This window comes from Rhinatrema bivittatum, chromosome 12 (genome assembly GCF_901001135.1).
Source record: "Rhinatrema bivittatum chromosome 12, aRhiBiv1.1, whole genome shotgun sequence".
Lineage (NCBI taxonomy): Eukaryota > Metazoa > Chordata > Amphibia > Gymnophiona > Rhinatrematidae > Rhinatrema > Rhinatrema bivittatum.
Window position 1 is genome coordinate 32068580 of NC_042626.1, and position 21908 is coordinate 32090487.

Consider the following 21908-nt stretch of genomic DNA (forward strand, 5'->3'; position numbering starts at 1 on the left):
GATAAATTTGCATATACCGAGTCTCCATGAAATGCACATTTATCGCATGCACTGTGGATATCCTGAAAACCCGTCTGGCTGTGGGGTCCCTAGGACAGTTTTAAGAAGCCCTGACCTACTCCATCTCTGGTTTCACCCTTGCTAAGAAACTGTTATGCAAGGCCCAGACTTGTCTGACTTCAAATACTGTTTCTGCTTCTACCAGTACCATTAAAACAACTGTCGAAAAAAATAAAGATGAGAATTGTATTTGAACTGCAGAGTTGAACAGAAGCAATCTTATAAATATAATTATTTAAACTGGTAAACGTCTCTTTTTTTTTGTTTGCTATATTCCAGAGGTGGCCAACTCCAGGCCTCGAAAATCACAAACAGGCCAGGTTTTCAGGATACGCCCAATGAATACGCATGAAGTAGATTTGCCTACAATGGAGGCTTTGTGGCTTTCGAGGGCTGGAGTTGGCCACATGTGCTAAATTGGTAAACGTCTCTTTTTTTTTTTTTGGTTGCTCTAGCTCCTCCCTCTGAGCCATTGCTGAAAGCATCAGTGCATGATGACGAAGGGATGATGACATTGACGTGCTCCACCTGGGGAAGCAAGCCCCCTCCTAAAATGACATGGCTCCTAGAGAATGGAATAGAAGTCTATGGTAAGCAGTGTTCTAGATCAGGGCTTGCCAAACCTTTCCAGGTGACCCCAAGTCAGGATAGCTACAATGAATATGGACGAGCTCAGTTTGCATATATTAGGTCTCAGCAGTATATGCAAATTTATCTCATGCATATTCAGTGGGTATCCTGAAAACTCGATTAGTCGTAGCGACAACAGGGGAGATTTGGAAGCCCTGTTCTAGATTCTCATTAGCAGTGACTTGAACAGAAATTCTCAGTTTCAATGTTACTATTTGGAGAGGTGCAACTCAGGTAGGGCTATATTGTAGTTGTGGCCTAGCTGTCAAACTGGAGAAAGATATACTTCTAGCAGGGACGGACTGACAATGATCTGGGCCTCCAGGCAATAAGGGTAATTGGCCCCTCATTGGCGCCTAACCACCCAACCGATGTTAGGGGAGAGTGCTGTGGGCCCTTGGGCTCTGTCCTATTGCGTGAATGCTCAGTCCATCCCTGGCTTCCAGCATAACACAAGGTGTTCTTGTGTTTTAAACCCTGGCTCCCAGCCACGCCTGCCAATTAAAGGATGACCCCACTCTCTCACTCATAGATGGGTTTCAAATAAGTTGAGCAAGTTTCTAGAGGACAGGTCCATTGACAATTATTAGGCAGGTAGATGTGAGGATTGCCATGTCTTACTGCTGAGAGTGAACGGATTTCTCTATGAAGCTGGGTACTTTCAAGTATAACCCCCCCCCCCACCCCTTTTCTCAAGGGGCCACACTTCAGAGACTGCAGAGCACTTCACAAGTTAGTGCAGCATCTGGAAAAAAGCAGATTCTGTATGGGGGACAGACTAACCTTGCAAGACCCAGGGGATTACACTCAGTGTCTTGGAGGAAAAAAAAAAGAACAGTCCATGCATTATGAGTTGTGTTCCAAAACAAAAAGTAGTTTTATTAAAGACAAATTAAAAGTTCAGAAGTACAAAATAAGTAAAGCAATAAAAAAGTAATCCTTCCCAATGTAGCAGATACAAAAATAGGAAAAAAAAAACAGTTTTTACTCAGTCTACAAATGCAAACATGCACTTCCTCGTACATCTTGTGTCAACCTGTGGCAAGAGACTTGGGACTTCCCTTGGTGCCTAAAATATCTCCCATCACTCATATACCTCCTAAGGACTCAAAAATCCTCTTTACAAGTTCAGCGGTATCAAACACCTGTGTAATGAAGGTATTCTTATTCTTACATGCCAATACCCATCACATGCGTAGTAAGCAGCAAGAAAGAAGACTGGATGTGGGAGGAGATTAGTTTAGTTTATTTAGTTTCATTTATTACATTTGATTATATCACCTTTCATATGGTATTTCACAGTGATTTACAATTAAAAACCACTGCATGTTTCTCAGGCAATAAACTATCTTAATCAGTGGTCTCTCAGGTGTGTCACACTCCAGTGGTCAATCTTTTTCTCTCTCTTGTGCTCTGAACGGAGCAAACTGCAGGGAAGCAACCCGCTCACTGCTGTACACGGTGCAACTGTTTGAACGAGTTCAAGGCCTCTGCGTACCTCCACTAGTTGTACAGTCTCCTTACCTCCATGATTTTGCTCCATACTGAGGCCAGTGTACAGCCATGTAGGCCTCTTGATGTCAAATGACACTTCTGCTTGGTTTCGGAAAATCACACCGAGGATGATGTCATGCATGATGCATACCCCTCCTCTATGGGGATATATGCACTTGTTCTTCAGGAAAGACCACTGATGGAAACGGCAGCCATCTTGGAATCACCAAAATGCAAGTTTTTCACAAAGTAGTCTTTTAAAGCCAGAAAACTATGGCAGTTAAAGGGTAAAAACACTGAAAAATAGTTTTGGAACAACTTCCTCGATTCTCTTTAGGTCTTTGTTCGGGTGTCAAAACGTAGCCTCCTTTTGTCAGGGCATTCCTTGAACCAGACAAAGGGCATCTTCAAGTACTGCAGAGGGAAAAACTGGTTGCAGATCTGGATCAGGATTCTTCCAATGGTGGACAGCTCAATGCTGTGGGGTCCAAGAGGATCACACGCAGTCAATAAAACAAAGCTCTTCACAAAAGTATGTTCTTCCAAAACCAAAAGTTTTTTGAAGAATAATAAAATGGTAGAAAAACAAAAAGAGTCCACTCCATTCCAGACTTTGGATTCTCCAAACATAGCTCACAATACAAACAAAAAAAATAAATAAAAAATTACAAGGCAGTAAAAAGCAGACTGTAGGCGTCCCATCTGGTATTTCCTCTTTGCCTCCAAGATAATTTCAAGCTCTGCTGTCCAAATCGCAGATTCCTTGGACACCTGTAAGTGCTGGAGTCCTTTAGCAATGGTTTGACTAGCTTCTCCCCGAGATGGATGTCCTACAAAGGTTGCACCCACAGAGTCCTCACCACTGAATGCCATACTTTTGGTTGGTTGCCGGTTAGAATGCTGGATTCTTATCCAAGCACTCTGAGCCACTACCACATGGTACACAATGAGAAAACTCACGGAGGAACCCTTAAAAGTAAGGTGCCAAACTTTGGGTGTCTGCCGGATCAGGATACAGCAAGGTCCAGGCAAAACACAAGATCACGTGATACATCTTCACACTGTCTTTTTCTAATTTTATTTTTCTCCAAAGTTTTTTGGATGAAATTGTCATTAATTGTGTCATTAATCCCCCACTGGTTGCTTGTCACATTGTCATCCAGGTAAAATGGAATACAAGTTTGACAGAGGCGGGAAGAAGTGCCAGACCAGCAGTGCTTTAGTGATCGGAGCGTACCTCACAGATACGCTTGTGAAGTGCGTTGTCCGACACGAAAGCCTGAAACCAGGGGCCCTCACAACAGCCTTTAGGCTCACATCTTTCTGTAAGTACATGTTTAAAAACAAATAGCACATTGATGTAAGTCAATAAATGCCAAAAATGCATATCCTGGTATTAGAGAATCGTCCCACATTGATTGGGCATGAGAATGGCAAAAGTGGGCCATCCCGACAACTCAACCTGATGGAAGATTACATTGATAAAAGAAGAAAATCTGCCACAGAACTTTGATATTTCACTATGAGTCATGTGAAAGGCAAATTAAATGAGCTCCGAGAGGTTTTATTTCTGATAGGGGACAGGAGAGAATTCTTTTGTCAGGTATCCCTTTGTGACATCACAAAACTGCAAAAGTAGACTACCTCTTACAGGAGTAAGAGGTCTTCTGAAGTGCACAGTGATTGTAGTTGGTTGGCTGATCAGATAGGTGTATTTGTATCTGGTAGTGGTGGAGAGTGGGGGGTAGGGGGGTAGGGAAAGGAATAAGGTTGGTTTTAGTCTTACATGTAATCTTTTGACGGCTACGCAAAATTGCATCGGATGAAATAACATCCAGCTTTCTTATCTCTCAAAATGTAGATCTAAAAATGGGAACAGTTTCATTAATTTTGTCTTTTTTTCCTTTTTATTATCAATTTGCAGCAATAACTGACATGGTGACAGATGTCCCAGGACTTGGCACAGTCACGTCTCACAATCCCCAAAATCATTCTGGTAGGTAGCAATAATACTGCAAGGCTACAGCTTTTTGGTTTTCAGTTCTTTGAGCACAGTTGTTGAACACCTGGTTCTGTTTTGGTTTTGCTTCAGAATCGGAGCAAGCGGTCACCACCCAGCTTTCAACTGAGAAGCCAGCTACCAGCGACTCACCGGCAATCAGCACCCAGGGGAGAATGGAAGAATCCAGCCTTATTGTCTGTAGGTTCACATCTTTATATATGGAGAGAAGTGAATGGTTTGAGCTAAAAAAGACATGTGGCTGAGAGCAGCATGTACGCTCTGTAGCAAAAAGCAAGTGGACTTTATTTAGAACAGCCTAGGGACACCACTTCACTCCCCATAATAAAAGGTACTGGATTTGCCATGTTCTGTGTGTGGGTTTTTTTTTTTTTGCCACCATAGTATATTTCGCAGGGTTAAGGTATTGGGCTGGTGTTCAGGCTTCAAATCCTGCTTCTCCTACTAACTCTCTTTAGGACCCTGGGCAAGTCATCATGGTTTATTTGTGACATGCCTTTCCAGGCAGATAATTCAAGGAGTGTTACAGAAATACAATTAATCCAGTGGCACAGAGTAAATATGGTGAAACACACTTAACAAGTTACATGACAGGAGCCGAGGTGGCAGTGATTGCAGAATAGGTGGAAGAGGATACAATGGATTCACATCTGATTAGTACAGGGGATTGCCTCAGGTGGCCTCCTAGCTGTCTGGGACTTCTATGTAATTTGTGTTAAAGTGCTGTAGATTACTGTATACATATCAAAATAAAACTATTTCTGCCTGACTGTATGCAGTGGCCGAGAGTACAAAACTGTTGATTCCATTCTGCCTCTTCTCCAATTCATCACCAGATGGCAGCACATAATAGGCCAAATCATTGCTCCACTATCTCCAAGACACTGCTGAATTTAGACAAATAATTTTCCATAGCTTCAGCGACCACTTTTGTCTCTCTCCATTCTTAAAGGCTTTACTCCATGAGGACTGGATTTTTTTTTTGAGGTTTTTAATTATTTGCCTTTCCAAATCAGTGACAATGAGGTATTATAGGTAATTCTCTGCCCCAGAGGTTTACAATGAATTTTTGTACCCGAGTCAATGATTAAGTAACTTGCTCAAGGTCACCAGAGGGAGACGTGAGATTTGCACCCCAGACCCCAACCATCTCTAGTTCCGTGCATCCCCAGCCTTCTTCCAATACTAGCTGCGCCAGAGATAGCAGGGCACCTCGGGTAAGAAGGAGGAAAGAGGGGATTAGGCCTGCGGAGCCACTGGAAGCAGCAGCATCCTGGATCTCCCCCTGCTCGGCCCACCCCTCCATACCTCCAAAAATGTCCAGCTCGTGTCCTGTGATTACTCTCAGATGAAGTGCTTGCTTCAAGCCAGCAAATTTCATCCTTCCAGCAATCCTCCTGTGTACTGGAAATCAAACCTTGATTTCTTGCTTGGTAGCATCGGGACAGCCGACAGTTTTGGGTTTTTTTATGCAGTGAATGTATGTCATTTAACATTGTATTAAGAATATTTGGATTCCTGTAACATCCTTCATCTAGAGAGGATTCCCCAAACTGACTTTTAGCCTCGTACTTCAGAACATTTGCATAATCACCCCTAGGTCATTTCTGGTTCCTGAACGATAAAAGTTTCAAAAGTAGATAGAGAAGGAAAAGTGTTATGGTCACCGATATCCAATCCCATTTCTATAAACTGAGGCACAGGGTTCCATGGAGAGTCAGTGGCAGAGGGAAGAGTCAAAAGTTTTGTTCTAACTACAAATCTGAGTCTCAAGATATAGCTCTGTTCTGATCTTTGAATATTGCTACTTGGAATATTGCCAGTGTAGGTATGTGTGTTTTGTTCCCATCTGTGTGGATTAAGACACCAAAAAAGCAACAGAAAGCATTTCTTTTCATTTCCTCGGGTCAGAAATGATCTCTGATATACAGGAGCCAAATGGATTCTATGGAACAGGAAAACCAAAAACACAGGACTCCATCACCCCCACCAGTAAGCACCCAGATGCTTTATATATGCATAGCCTCTGCTATGTTACTGATCTAGAACATCCTGCACTGTGAATAGAAAGACAATTGGGCAAGTCCTCAAAGCACATATTGATCTGACATTCTGTAATCGAGAAAAATACCACACACATACTAAACCCATGGTAGCATGCACACAAAGGGGCCAAATTAACACAAGTACAAAACTTCACCCAAGCTACTGACCATTTGTGTGGCTTTCATGAGCATTCATTGGGGTGATCTGGAAGAAAGCAACAGTACTGGGTTGGCAGGGGGAAAAGGGAGGTTATATGCAATGGCGTGAGGGTGGGGATTGAGTGGATGGTGCACTGACACCAAACTCCTCCAGTGGTACAGCGCGACGTGGCTGGCCTTGAACGCCACACTCTTTCCGCTCTCTTTCTCTTATTGTCAGATAAACACAGCCTCCTTTTCGGTTATAGTAGGCTGCTGATCCCACCTTTTCCTTCCCTTAGACCGTGCTGCACTGTTGACAGAGCCCTCTGCCTCCTTTGCGACATTTTAAAAAAACTTTATTAACAAGACAAGGCACAGAGAGCCAAGACAAGTAATGAATGTCACTCTGCTGCCACTGTGGTTGTAAGTGGGCCCAAGCCAGCCCCTTACATTATCAGTTGCTTGCCTCTTTTCCTCCCACCCTGCATTTGGCACTCCTCCAGCTTCTATGGCTCTTGCAGCCCTTCGGGCTTCTTCTTGCCAGTGTTGTCCCAATGCTGCTCTCACCTTTACCCTCCTTGGAGCCTTTGTTCCAGGTTGTAGATAGGGCCTAAACCAGACCCCTCTTCCCTTGCCCAGTTGACATTGCCTCATGCTCCTTTGGCCCGTGTGAGCCACTGACACAGCTTCCTTTTTCTTTAGCCCATGCAGGACACTGATGCCACCTCCTTCTCTAGTGTGGCCAGCATGGATTGTTGAGGCAAAAAGGTTCTGGGTCAGTGACCCAGCTTGATCTGACACAAAATCACCATTGGCATTCATAATTCAATTTCTTACAAGAGAGAAATTAAAAATATAAAAAATAAATCTTCAATTCACTCCCCTCTTTGAGAAGAAACACTTGGCAGACTGGTTCTGAGTTTTCTTTTAAGGACCCGCAATAGGAAAAGTAAAGAGAAACAGAAAAGAGAGGTGTACAAGGGAATAAATAATACATTTTATTCTGGAATTTAAAAAAAAATGTACAACAAAATCAGACAATACGTTTTATCTGAGAAGTGTATAAACAAAGCAGTTTTCAAATATGTAACTTTAAAAATAGATTCAGGCAAATTTATTGTTCTGTGTGTCATTGATAAACAGGGACTGGCACATTATTGGATCCAGAAGAAACGGCACTCACAGTGGAGAACTCAACAGGTTCGTCTTGCGTCTTCCTCAGTCTATAATTGAGTGGTTTTGAAAGGCTCTAGAATGGATTGCTGGTCAGTATTCTAAGAGTACGAACAGCTTCTAAGAACTTCCCATACAAAACAATGGGAAGTTTTATTTTGGAGGCTTGGTTCTCTGAAAATTCAGATCTGATGTTTATGATATTCACATTTTCTCCCTGCATGCCAAATCTGGTGAATTTTCATCCCTTTTTTGGAGAGCTATAGTACTGTGTACAGACAGCTAGATGGACATATGTCAATCTCTTTACATAATTCTTTCCAACATTCTGTTTGTTGTAAAACATAAATATGAAAAGAAATCAGACACTGTGTTTCATTTAAAAAGTGTGCGCACAAAAAATGACTTTCAAATATTGCATTGTTTTTTATTTTAATTTAAGGAAAATGTATTGTTCTTTACTTTATTGATTAACAGTGACTGGCACGTTATTGGCTCCAGATGAAACAACATTTGCGGTGAAGAATGCAACAGGTTGGTCCCAAGATTTATTCAGTCTAGTTTAGTAAGCAGTTATATTTAGTACTCATAAAAGGCTCCATATCACCAAAGCAAAAAAAAAAAAAGTAGGGTTTAGAATTATAGAGGAAGAATCAAGGATGCATAGAAGTTACTTTAAATCAAAATGTTCTATGCCCCAGTGGCACTCCGAGATGAAGGGTTACTTTGGAATGGCTGTAGAGTCTTGTAGAATGTATTGCAAGAATCCAGGCTGTTGGTGCACTACAATAGTGCGCTTTCTCATGGTGGAGAGTTTTCAGGAAGGACCTAGTTCAGCTAAGTGAGCAGACAATTAAAAGAGACTGTACAGAGACAGAAGCTAGAGTCAGGCAGCAGACAGAAGGTAATAATTTGGATGTATACAGCAATTTTCTTCTAGTTGGAGACCAATGTATTTAAAATGACATGACAGAGGAAACAAGGCTTGATTGCTGATATTAACTTGACAGCTTTCAAAAAAGGGGGAAAAAAAATCCAGGAACAGCATATTTGATCTCATTGCCCAATCACAGAGACTGATATACTAAGGTGCACTAAAAATCCTCCAGCTTTAGCATGGCTTACATTACAGTGAATGGGGCAGGTTTACCAAAGTGTGTTAAATATTGCATGGTAGTGTACATTAGAAAATCTGCCCCATAGTAAAGTGAACTGAAGCATGTGGAGGGAAAGGGTGGTGCCCATTGGTTATGCTGAAAACTCATATCGAAGATGGCATTCCAACCTCCATCTTAGAAATTATCTTTACTGTGCAGCAGTTAGGCCACTCTTCTTGCTAGGTCTATATATGTATGTAAATATGTAATAAAATCTCTATATGTTCTTGTCACCTTAATAATAATGTGTATTTTATTTGGAAAATGTAATACAGTCATTGAAATCCATTGCAACAAGGGTATATTTAGAAAGGGAGATTTGAAAAATCACAGTTTTTATGGCCAAAAATAAGGGGGAGGGAATTGGCTAAACTGAATGAAATACAAAGGCTTGACAAAAACATTTTATAGATGGCAAGAGGTGAAAAATGTCTCCAAGCGCCCCCTATCTTTGAGACTCTTTCTTATTTGTTTATTTACTCCATCTTAGTTTTGACAATTTCTAATAAAATTCAATGTAAATTACAAAATCACATTCATAAAGCAGATAAAATAAAGCATGGCACATACAAACACATAATCATAAAACAATATATTTTAGAACATTTCTGTATGACAGGAATATCGCACAGGACCTCCCGTGCCCTTCTTTGCCATGCAGCCTTTATGTGTTGAATCTTACTTCTAAACAGTATACCCTTCAAGGAGTGACTAGGTATTTGCAGATTTTTTTTTTCATGCAAGCAACAATTTTTTTAAACCAACACTTTTGGAGAGCCTGTATTAGCATTGCATTTCTGTATATAGCATAAAGAAAAATGCATGTGAGCGACCAGGTAAACCTGTGAGCGTGACACTCAAATGTTTGAGCGATCGCTCATGCACTCAGCTTAGAGGGAACCATGCTTGTAAAATATTTTATTTAAAAAAAAAAAAAAAAAGGAGTAATACAGTTTTCATTGCAGCAATAAAGAATCATTATGGAAGGACCGGGCAGAGGAAAAGTGGTGTGTTATTAATCATCCTGGTGGTTTTCCTGATTGTTACTTTGCTCATCATTGTCCAGCTGTTCATGAGGAAGTTAAGAAAAGCACATCTTATATGGAAGAAAGGTGAGCAGTTCACCAGGGATAATCACGTGTTACTATTTGCTCAAGATTTGTGCATTTTAATAGACTAGCATTTATAAGGGGCTTGCTGAAAACATCAGATAATTATCTTCTTTAACGCTGTTGTACTGTACCATCCATTGCCATCTCTCTAACAGGCACTATTTCAGTATGCTGGACTAATCCATCTACAACTGTAAAAACATTACTTTGAGGAAACCTGTGGCATAGCTGATAGTGTCTCATAGAAAATCTGGCTTTGAGTCAACCTGAGAATTAGTGTGTGAAAAATACCTCAGAGTCTATTTTATGCAAATGACACTGATTTTCCAGCAACACGCAGATACACATTATGGAATAATCTCTGCATGGCACTCAGTGAGTGTCACAGGTTTTGGCCTAAGACTACTGTTCCCCATGATCCTGCTGTGCGTAGTATACTGGTGATTTAGAAGAAACATTTTCCTGTTCTAGTGGATAAGTGTTCAGCCAGTATCACTTGCCCCAAAGCACCTCGTATCAGGGTGCAGGATCTTTCTGAACTAGAGACTTCTTTCACCTGGAGAAATGTCACGATGTACTCATCGTTTAGATCTGTAAGACATAAGGGGTAGAGATAACCTCATATGTATCTGAATTGTTTAATTATTAGATAAACTTTACCCAAGTTCATTTAAGAGGTCAGAATTAAGTCACACTCTTTTGAAGTAAATTATAGGTATTTATTACATAATTAAAATGCAGTAATTTCAGTTTGTTATCGGGAGGTAAAAGGTAATTATTTTATTCGTATTTAAGTTCTTGGAGAGTAGCCCATGCCTCCTTCATATTAACTTTCACTGTAAGGATTCATTGCCTCTAAATAACCAGCATAAAAGTAGTAACCAGCTGGTCTTACGTGTGTCTGGAGACATCCGAGCAGTCTCTGTCTCTCTGCAGCAATCCCAGCTGAGGGCTCCAAGGCTCTGGTCAGTGTCCAGGGCAGCCAGTTGTACCTCTGTCAATAGGCAGCAGGCTTGTGACATTTCACAGTGCAAGAATAACATTTTACAGACAATGTCACCACAGGACTGAGACAAGTAGGGAAGCAGGAGCACAGGCACTTGGTAGTCAAAGTGCAGGTGGGAACTTCAGTAAGTTTTCAGGCAGGGAAAACTCCAAGATGGCTTCAGTTGGAAAAGCAAAAGTCAAAAGCTTAGGTGGGAAGTTTCAGTCTTTTGTTTCCAGCTTCTTTTTTAAGACTTTTGAGCTTATCTGTTTTTCATGCAAATACATAGGATGCAGAAGGAGACATTGAGATTTGACATTACCACAATCCATCGGGCATGGAACTGCTGGGTTTCAGAAGCTGGCAGATTCACACAGATTTCAGGTGGATGATGACATGCGGGAACCCATCTGGTTAACCAAGATATGCCTCTTAATTAGACACAAACTTAGTCAAGACAGTGCGTAGCGGTACAAGCCAATTAAGGAAGCATGTCCAATGTATCCAATACTTGCAGTTCTTTTCAGGGCAGCTTGACCTTCACTTACAAACTGCAAGAGGTATCACATGGCGCTGGCTTCCATTTTGTGAGGCTCCGCCTGCATTCAGTTTGGCTCATAGTTGCACACTGCTCCTTATTCAGGGTGACCGACTAGTGACCCTCTTGAGTTTCCCTTTATAACCAGTGCCCTACGGAGTCACAGGAATGACTTATCTCAGATGCATTATTAGTAGCATCAGAGAAAGAAAAGCATGAAGGAAGCCCAGAATAAGAACTGGAAAACATTGCACCTCTTGTTTCTCAGTACAGAGATTCGGAAGGTTGCCAAATCTAGGACTCTCTTTACTAACTTGTGATTTGTATTATTTACCGCAGTGGGGGGGCTCATTCACTAAACATGTATTTCATGTCACAGATTAGTAAATAGACCCCATAGTTTTGATTTAGAGCATAAGCGATGGAAAATTGATCTGGTTCTTCAAAGAGGCGGGTGAAAAAAACAAAGGCAAAAAGCTTGGCACTCCAAAAGCCCAAAGGATCCCAAATCTAAGAACCCAGGGAAGAATGTCTGGTGACGCTGAGAGCGATGAGAAGGAAATCAGGGTGGCAAGCCCAAAGTGGAAGGAAGGATGGCTAAACAGGTAAAGCAAGCGGACGCAACATTTTGCAGCTGTGCCTGAGAAAGGAATAAGGCTAGAGGTGGCACTGGAAGACTGAAAAGTGATGAGGCGCAATGGGTGGAGAAAGCTGAAATATGAAATAAATAAACAGCTCAGTGCTCATTAAAGAGGACCAGTGCAAGCTGAAAAGGGCACAGCTGGGTGCAGGACAGGGACTGGGAAAACTGACCAGCCGAGATATATCCCAGGATAGTAAGGGAGCTCAGAGAGGTGCTGCAAGGTCCGCTGAAAGACCTGTACAACAGATCTCGGGAGACAGGAGTGTTGCCGCAGGATTCGAGAAGGGCGGTGGTGGTCCCGCTTCACAAAAGTGTTAGCAAAGAGGAGGCTGGAAACTACAGGTGGGATAGCGTTACCTCGCTGGTGGGAAAATGAATGGAGACTCTGCTGAAGGAAAGGATAGTGAACTATCTACAAATCAATGGGTTGCAGGATCCGAGGCAACATTTTTTTTCCCCAAAGGAAGGTCATGTCAAATGAATCCGATCAATATTTTTCTTTGGGTGACTAGAGGATTAAATCAAGGCCAGGCACCTGATGTGGTTTACTTGGATTTCAGCAAAGCTTTTGATATGGTCCTGTGTAGGGGGCTCATGAATAAAATGAGCTACCTGAGAAATGTAGAGATGTACTTTTGTATGAAACAAATGTAAAGCCTGCAACAAATGTATTCATTTTCAGTTCGTTTCAAATGGAATGACTACAAAATGGCATCCTATAAAAATACCCCAAACCTTTCAGCTATTTTCCTATTTGTGGCATTACAAAAAGGTCGCCCATAGCCCTGAAAACCTCACCTGCCCAGCAAAATATGAACCCAGTGCCTGAAAGCCTCTGATTTCCACTCCTTGCCCACAAAACTAATTTGGCCCAACTGGGGCCTGCCTGGCTTCTTCACCTCATTGAAATGTGCTGGGGCTAGGGAGCTCTCACCTCAGCCTCTATTAACTCCCTTCTCAGGTCCTCATTGATAAAGGGCGGGAGCAATGCCATTCACTCCCGCCCAGGTCCTGGTCCTTTAAAAATGGCACAGGAGTAGGAGTTGGATGGGTCCAGGCCCCTGGTTCACGATTTGCATGGTGGGAGAGGGTTCCTAGGGCCATGGGAGACCATTTCTTTTTTTTAAACAAATCAAAAAATGAAATAAATGAACTGAAACAAAAAGTTGGGAGCCGCACATAGCTAATGTAATGAATTAGAAACTGGTTGATTGACAGACGGCAGCGGGTAGTGGTAAATGCATTTCACTCTGAGGAGAGAAGGGTGATTAGTGGCAGAAGAATATAAGCTGGGTCAGACCAAGGTCCATCGAGCCCAGCATTCTGTCTCTGACAGTGGCCAGTCCAGGACACAAGTACCTGGCAGATCCCCAATAGTTGATCTATTTCTTGTATCTTAGGCCCAGGGATAAGCGCTGGCTTTTCCAAGTCTACCTGGTTAAGAACTGTTTATGGACTTTTCCTTCAGGAACTTGTCCAGCCCTCTTTTCAAGCCTACAATGTTAGTTGCTTTGACCACATCCTCCGGCAACAAGTTCCATTGCTTGGTTGTGTGCCGAGTGAGAAAAATACTTCCTATCATTTGTTTTAAATTTGCAGGTTGCTAGTTTCTTGGAGGGTCCCCTATTTACCCGTTTCACCCCATTCATGATTTTACAAATTTCAATCATATCCCCTCGGTCGTCTCTTTTCTAAGCTAAAGAGTCCTTATCTGTTTAGCATGTCTCCATAAGGGAGCTTTTCCACCCCTTTTATCATTTTTGGTGCCTTTTTCTTTACCTTTTCTTTACCTTTTTGAGATGGGGTGACCAGAACTGCACCCAGAACTCAAGATGTGGTCACACCACGGATCTATATAAAGGTATTTTTGATATTCTCAGTTTTGTTCTCTGTTCCTTTCCAAATAATTCCTGTTTGACTGCTGCAGCACACCAAGCCAAAGATTTCAAGGTATTAACTACAAGGACACTGAGGTCCTTTTCCTGGGTGGTGACTCCAACCATGGAACCCAGCATCGTGTACTTGTGGTTGGGATTATTTTTCCCTTCTTGTCCACATTAAATTGCATTTGCCATTTAGAAGCCCAGAGTCCTAGTCTCACAAGGTCTTTCTGCAGTTCTTCACAATCTGCTGCCATTTTAACGACTTGAAACAATTTTGTGTCTTCTGCAAATTTGATCACCTCACTCATTGTTCCTTTCTCCAGACCATTTATGAATAAGCTAAATAGCAAAGGTCCCAATACAGACCCTTGCGGCACTCCACTAATGACATTTCTCCATTCAGAAAACTGACCATTTGGTTCTAACCTCTGTTTTCTGTTTTTAGCCAGTTACCAATCCTCAGTAGGACACTGCCTTTGATCCCATGACCTCTCAATTTCCTGAGGAGTCTCTCATGAAGGACTTGGGCAAATGCTTTCTAAAAATCCAAATACACAATATCAACCAGTTCACCTCTATTTGCATGTTTATTTACACCCTCAAAATATTCTAGTAAATTGGTAAGGCAAGACATCCCTTTGCAAAAACCATGTGTATTTATGTGATCAGTAATATTGTTTTTAAGAATAGCAGCAACCATTTTGCCCAGCGGAGACGTCAGGCTCATTGATCTGGCCACCCTCCAGTCTCCAGGTCCCATGGCTGTTTTAAATGATAGGCTGCAAATCACCAAAAAGAGGTCTGCAATTTCATTTTTCAGTTCCTTCAGAACCATCTTCTCCTAGTGGTTTGTTATTCTTTAGTCAGTCAAGTTGAGTTATTACGTTCTCCAGTTTCACAGTGATTCTACCTAGTCTCTCAAGAGTCACCACCATCAAAAAATGTTTCCCGTGTGGGTATGACTCCGACATCCTCTTCAGAAAAGACAGAGGTAAAAAGTTCATGTAGTTTTTCTGCTATTTCCTTGTCTTCCCTGACCATCCCTTTTACCCTTTGGTCATCTAATTGCCCAACTGACTCCCTCATGGGATTTTTACTTTGAATGTACTGGAAAACGTTTTTATTGCTTTTTTTTTTTTTTACCTCTTGGCACGCTTCTTTTCAAATTCTTTCTTAGCCGGCTTAATTACTTTTTTTACATCACATTTGCCAGTGCTTATATTCTTCCCTATTTTCCTCATTTGGATCTACTTTCCATGTGAATGATGCCCTTTTAGTTTTAATTGCTTCCTTACTATTAAACCACGCCGGCAGTTGTTTGGTTTTCCTACTGCCTTCTTTAATGCAGGGAATACATTTTGTCTGGGCCTCAAGGATTGTAATTTTAAATAGTGTCCATGCTTCCTGCAAACTTTTAAGCATGTGGCTGGCTCCTTTTAAGTTTTATTTTCGAACAGATAGGATTCAGTTTAAAATTCTTCCAACGTTCCCCCTCGAGTACTGAGATCTGTAGACATGTGCTTGCTGAAGTTGGCAACTGTTAAATCCATGTATTTAAAGTCCACCCACAATCGTGCCTTCTCTGTAATTGGTCTTGTTTTGTGGAACAAACTACCTCTTAATGTCCATTATGTATCATTCAGAAAAAAGTTAAAAGCACAATTTTTCCGGATTGCATTTCCTTGATCGATATTTTCAGTTATTGTATTGTCATTTTTATGTTATATATAATTTTTATTATGTGTGTTTTACTGTATTCTGCTTAGTATGGTAATGTCCTTCATAGGCAGTATAAAAGAAGTTTTAAAGTTAAAAGCTACTGCAGTAGTTTTCCTTAGTATTCGCCCTCCAGTAATTATGTCAAATTTTATTACATTACGATCACCGTTGCCAATCCCAACCATCACCTTTCTCTCTTGCACCGGGTCTTGTGTTTCACTGAGAACTGGATCTAATGTAGTTCCCCCTCTTGCTGGCTCCATGACTAACTGCTGCATGCAGCAGTCACTGATGGCATCTAGGAACTTTACTTCCCTTGCATGTCCTGATGTGACATTTACCCAAAGTCAGGTAACTGAAGTCTCCCATTATTATTGTGCTTCCCATTTTACAGTCTAATCTCTGTTAGCATTTTCCTCATCCTGGCCAGGTGGGCCGTAATATATCTCACCTACTATACTCTTCTCTGGATATTCTGTCCATTAGGATTCCAGAGTGCACATTGTTTCCTGCAGAACTTTTATCCTGCTTGACTCTATGCTACCCTTAACATATAGTGCCAGCCCCGCCAGCAATTTTATCTGCCCTGTCATGTCAATATAATTTGTACCCTGGTATCACAATGCCTTATTGGTTATCCTCTTTCCACCAGGTCTCCGAAATGCCTATTATGTCTATTTTCCTTTAGCTATACATAGACTATATGAGAGGTTACAAATCTTTATTATCAACATGTGTACCTTATATTTTCCTTTAGCGCCATACATTTTAATTTTCCAGTTTTATTTTTTCAGACTTCTGGCATTCGCATATAGTCATTTTAAAGTAGTTTTATTTGTATTTCTGTTTTTGTATGTACCCACAATCAGATGATATGGGCATTTTGGAATCATTTTTATCTGCGTGCTCATTAATCTGGAGTTTTTTTCAGCCTTTAAAATCACCTCTTTTTTTAGGGGAATTTTAACTTACCTGGTTTGCCAGTATTTGGGGGCTATTAAGAACATAACATACTGGGTCAGACCAAGGGTCCATCAAGCCCAGCATCCTGTTTCCAACAGTGGCCAATCCAGGCCATAAGAACCTGGCAAGTACCCAAAAACTAAGTCTATTCCATGTTATTTTGCCAGTATTGCACCAGTGTACCTGGTGCAATATCTTTATTAATAATATTATTTATTTGTTGCCTAGTGCAAAGCTCTAGGCAACTTACAAAGTAAACATACATAAAATTCTTAAAAGCACAAATATACAACTATTGAACATAAAAACAGATAAAATAATAGCAAATTAACAAAATAAAAAATATACTAAAACCAAACAGATATTTAAATACAAAATAAAACAAATCCATAAGCTGATCGACTACGGTATGAAACAAGGATGTGTTTTTAACATACTTTTAAAAATCTTAGCACAATCCATAAGACACAATTCAGCTGGAAGTGAGTTCCAAAAAACTGGGACTGCAACTGAAAATGCCCTCTCATGTATTTCAGACAGCCGAGCCATATGTATTAGTGGTACATCAAGTAGCCCTCTTTGTTGTAGTGGAGGCCTCCTTAATGTGCCCACTACAGTGGTCACTTCAGAAGAAGCAGAGAACAATAAGTGATCTAAGAAAGCCTGAGGAGTGGTTGAAGTTTTGGCAGCTAAGATTGAATATGAAAAAGTGCCAATTCATGCATTGGGGGTACAGAAATCCAAAAGATCTGTATTTTATAGGGGTCGAGAAGCTGATGTGTATGGACCGGGAGTGAAACCTTTGGGCAACAGTGTCCAATGATCTGAAGATAGAAAATCAATTTGACAAGGCAGTGAACTAGAGCCAGAATGATGATGGGTTGTACAGAGAGCGAGGTGTAACCAGCAGGAAAAAGGAAGTGATAATACCCCTGCACAGATCATTGGTGAGGCCTCACCTGGAGTATTGTGTTCAGTTCTGGAGACCGTATCTCAAAAAGGATAGAGACAGGATGGAAGTGGTCCAGAGAAAGGCAACCAAAATAGTGTAGGGTCTGCACCAAAAGACACATGAGATGAGACTGGAGGACCTAAATATGTCAGAATAGAAGAAAGACAGGGGCATATGATACAAACATTTAAATAATGCGGAAGAATCAAACCTTTTTCAATGGAAAGGAAGTTCTAGAACTAGGAGTCGTGATATGAAACTCCAAGGGGATAGACTCAGGAACAACAACCTCAGGAATTTGTTCTTCACAGAAAAAGTGGTAGAAGCATGGAATCCTTTCCCAGAAGAGGTAGTGGAAGAGAAGAAGTGTACTGGAATTCAAAAGGGTGTGGGTAAAACACAGAGGATCCCTAGTTGCTAGAGGATGGAAATGATGAACTGAGATAACCTTTGGGGTAACCTGCATGGAGCGGCAGCTGCAATCCTAAACATATGCTGGGCAGGCTAGATGGACCATTTTGGTCTTTATCTGCTGGTTTTTTTTTTTTACTGTTACTTAAATGTCTATAAAATGTTAATGAGGTTGTGTGCATATTCATGTTCTCATTTTTTTTAAAAAGTCTTTCAGTATATGGCTCAAGCATGCAATGTCATGTGTTTTCTATAATTATTTAGTATCATGGCTATCCCTTTACCAAATGAATGGGGTTCAAATTTTTGTCAATGACTTGTATTCTGTTAAGATGAATGTATTCATAATTTGATTTATTTGAGTGATGAAAGCTTTGCTGTTTATTCATGCATATAACCCTTTAATTTCAAAGCACTATACTGAAATATAGTGCTTTGAAATAACTGAAGTAAAAAAGAGAGAAGAGGCAGGGTACACATTAGAATAAGACAGAGGATATGTTTTGCATTTAAGTTGATGTTTTTTTCTACAGAGTGGGTTTCATCAGGTGCTAGAGAGTGCAATCATAGATAAAAAGTATCCTGATGCTGGGATTTATCATCCCTGCACTTCTACAAAGGGGATCAAGAATCACTGCAGGGCAGAAGTGAAATGAAGCGATTTGAATTTTAACCCAAGAAAACATGTGATCTGCATTCCCTCTCCCCTCAGGCTCAACGCCAGCTTACACTCTGAAGTAGATGATGCACAAAATGTAGTTTAAAATCAAGGGCTACATCCTCTTTAGAAGTACTAATGAAATACAGTAGGTGACTAACTGCTGTGGTATCCCTGTGCAGAAACCAACGTTTCTGATCAGACAACGGAGAGCAACAAATCCCGATCCAATGAGGACAATCCCTGTCAGGACAGAAACGAACAATGTGAGTATGATCCACGTTCTGCAATGATTGGTCTATCCCAATAAAAATCTGATCCAAATGGTAACAAACTGGGAAATGGGACATGGGCTGTGAGAACAGAGAAGAGGATAGAGTCAGAGGGAGGATGTGACCTGCGACAAGCTAAGGATCTGACATAGGTGTGAGTACATGATGTGCTCCCAGGATTTGCGTCAATTGATTGGGGGATTGTGAGGTACCATGCCCCCTTCTTCTGGAGTATAGTCTAGTGGTTAGAGCAGTGGGCTATAAACCAGGAGACCAGGCTTCAGGTCCCAGTGTTGCACCATGGGCAAGTCACTTTACCCTCCATTGCCTCAGGTACAAACTTAGATTGTGAGCCCTCTGGGGATTGGGAAAAACCTACAGTACCTGAATGTAATCCAGTTTGAAACACTGCAAAAAGTGTGAAAATTGGAATTGGAATATAACAAACTGCTCTAGAACTGGGAACCCTAACCTGGATACCACTTCTGTCCTAGGATTGGCAACATCAGGATCCTGCATGGGGCATTCAGAAATCTATCTTAGGACCGTTACTTAAAGATTTGTAACAGCTAAAAATAGAAGACAAACTTCCCAGGACATAACATCCTGGCTTTGACTGGTTAGTTTCTTCCAAGTCATGGGATCCCGTTCCAGCCCACTCCGATGATATTTTACAACCCACTTTGCTATTTAGGATAGAGCTGTTTTGAAGCTGAGGTGGCGTGGGCCCTTTATTCGCAGCAGCTGGTGTTATCTACCAAAACTAGTTCTCCGATTACTCAGCCTGGTGCCACAGCGATTCTCCTGTGGCTGAGGGGCACAGATCATGGCTCTCTTCATAACCCACTCTTGGTGTGTGCCCTGGAGCTGGGTGGCAGATGTCGCTAATGAGCAACATTCAGGCCTTCCTCCCTGTGATGACTGTTTCTTAGCAGGGCTCCCTGTTCCAGCCTGAACATGCAGGGATTGTTCTGAGAATTAAATTCTAGCCTTCTGCAGGATGGCACGCCCAGCTCCTGTCAGGCCATTAGGCCCCCCTGGCATAACATTCTTAACAGTTAAATGCAATGTTTTATTGATAGTCTGTATTTTCCCACCTATAGCCCACATAAAAGAATTGTAATTAGTTATTAAATGAAATAACCTATAAGTACAAATTCTTTATGTGTTCCAGTACTAAGATTTTACATAAGAACATAAGACTTGCAATACTGGGTCAGATCAAGGGTCCCATGAAGCCCAGCGTCCTGTTTCCAACAGTGGCCAATGCAAGTCACAAGTACCTGGCAAGTACCCAAACACTAAATAGATCTCAAGCTACTATTCCTTACCGATTAATAGCAGTTTATGGATTTTTCTTCTAGGAACTTATCCAAACCTTTTTTAAACCCAGTTATACTAACTGTCTTAATCACATCTTCTGGCAATGAATTCCAGAGCTTAATTATGCACTGAGTGAAAAAGAATTTTAAAGGGAACTCTCTCAAAATATGTACAAGACACAAGCACAATTAATTGTACCATATCATAGGAACAAAGTAAATGATGGCAAAAAAGACACAAAATGGCCATCCAGTTTGCCCAGAAAGTTTTTAAAGGTTGTAACTACCACTGCATACAGATTACCACCACACCTTCTGCTCCATGCAGGTTACCATCCTAGAGATCCTTTGGATTTATCCCATGCCTTTTTGAATTCTGGAATCTTTTTTGCCTCCATCACCGCCACTTGAAGGGCACTCAAACATCCACTACCCTTTCCGTGAAAAACTATTTTCCATCACGCCCCCTAGCTCTACAACAGGGGTAGGCAACATCAGTACTGGAGTGCCACAACCAAGATATCCACGATGAATATGCACGAGATATATTTGCATGATTTGCCTCCATTGTATGCAGATCTCTCGTTGTGGATGTCCTGAAAACCAGAGCTAGCTGTGGCACTCCAGGACTGGAGTTGCCTACCCCTGCTCTAGAACTTCCTTCTACATTAGTAATACCTTCCAGGTATTTACAATTCTGTTCCATATCTCTGCCCCCCCCCCCCCCCAATCTCTCTTCTCGGGCAATGTTTTCCAACCCTGTCATGAAGGCACACCTTGCCAGTTGGTTTTTTAGGATATCTGTAATGAATATGCACGAGATAGATTTGCATACACTGGGACATACATTTTCGGATCCTCAGGTCTTATCTTATATGGCTTCTGATGCAAACCCCAAACCAGTTTGGTTGCCTCTGTCTGTCCTTTCTGAGATGCAGTCTCCATCAATGAACACAGTACTCTAGGCAAGGCTTCACCAATGCCTTGTACAGTGGCTTCATCATTTTCTTTTTTCCTGCTAGTTCTGCCTCTCCATATGTATCTCAGCATTCTTCTGATTTTGGCACCCTGCCTTATCACAGCTTTGTTACCTCGAGATCATCAGCCACTATCACCCCCAAGATCTCTCTCCTGGTTGATACACATAAGCTTCTTACTCATAGTCTCATATTGCTCCTTTGGAATTCTACACCCCAAATTCATGACTTTGCACATTTTTTTTGCAGTGAATCTTACCTGCCAAGCCAATGACCACTTCTCACGCTTCTCTAGATCATTTCTCATTTTGGCTACTGTGTTGCAGATTTTAGTGTAATCTGCAAAAAGACAGACTTTTCTTTCTAACCCTTCTGCAACATCGTTCACATAAATATCAAACAGGACCGACCCCTGAGGTACTCTGCTAATCACTGCACAGAATGAATTCCATTTAGTACCACACTCTGTTGTCTGCTCAGTCCGCCACCTTTGGACACCTCCCCCACCCCCCCCCCCTTGGCTGCTTAGTTTATTACACCTACATTACTGTGAACTTTCAATTTATATGTCACCTTCCTCCATAAAGGACCCAGAGCGGCTTACAACACAACAAAAATAACAATCAAAATACATTAAAAAGATAACAGCATATATTGAAATTCAAACAAACCAGGCAGCAGCCCTCCCCCGCTATGCCTGTGTGTAGTGGATTAAAAATGCACGATACCCGAGGAGAGGAGCAAGGCTTTCCT

General features: G+C 41.4%; 1 protein-coding gene across 1 annotated transcript in view; it reads left to right on the plus strand.

Moving 5' to 3' along the window:
* The window catches only part of CRTAM (cytotoxic and regulatory T cell molecule), a 47684-nt gene that overhangs the window by 22231 nt on the left and 3545 nt on the right, over positions 1–21908 (plus strand). Inside the window, exons 5-12 of the mRNA XM_029573643.1 lie at positions 516–650; positions 3348–3509; positions 4109–4180; positions 4277–4384; positions 7534–7590; positions 8041–8097; positions 9686–9832; positions 18767–18850. Of these exons, the coding sequence (XP_029429503.1) occupies positions 516–650; positions 3348–3509; positions 4109–4180; positions 4277–4384; positions 7534–7590; positions 8041–8097; positions 9686–9832; positions 18767–18850 (822 nt within the window). The remainder of the gene's footprint in view (positions 1–515; positions 651–3347; positions 3510–4108; positions 4181–4276; positions 4385–7533; positions 7591–8040; positions 8098–9685; positions 9833–18766; positions 18851–21908) is intronic.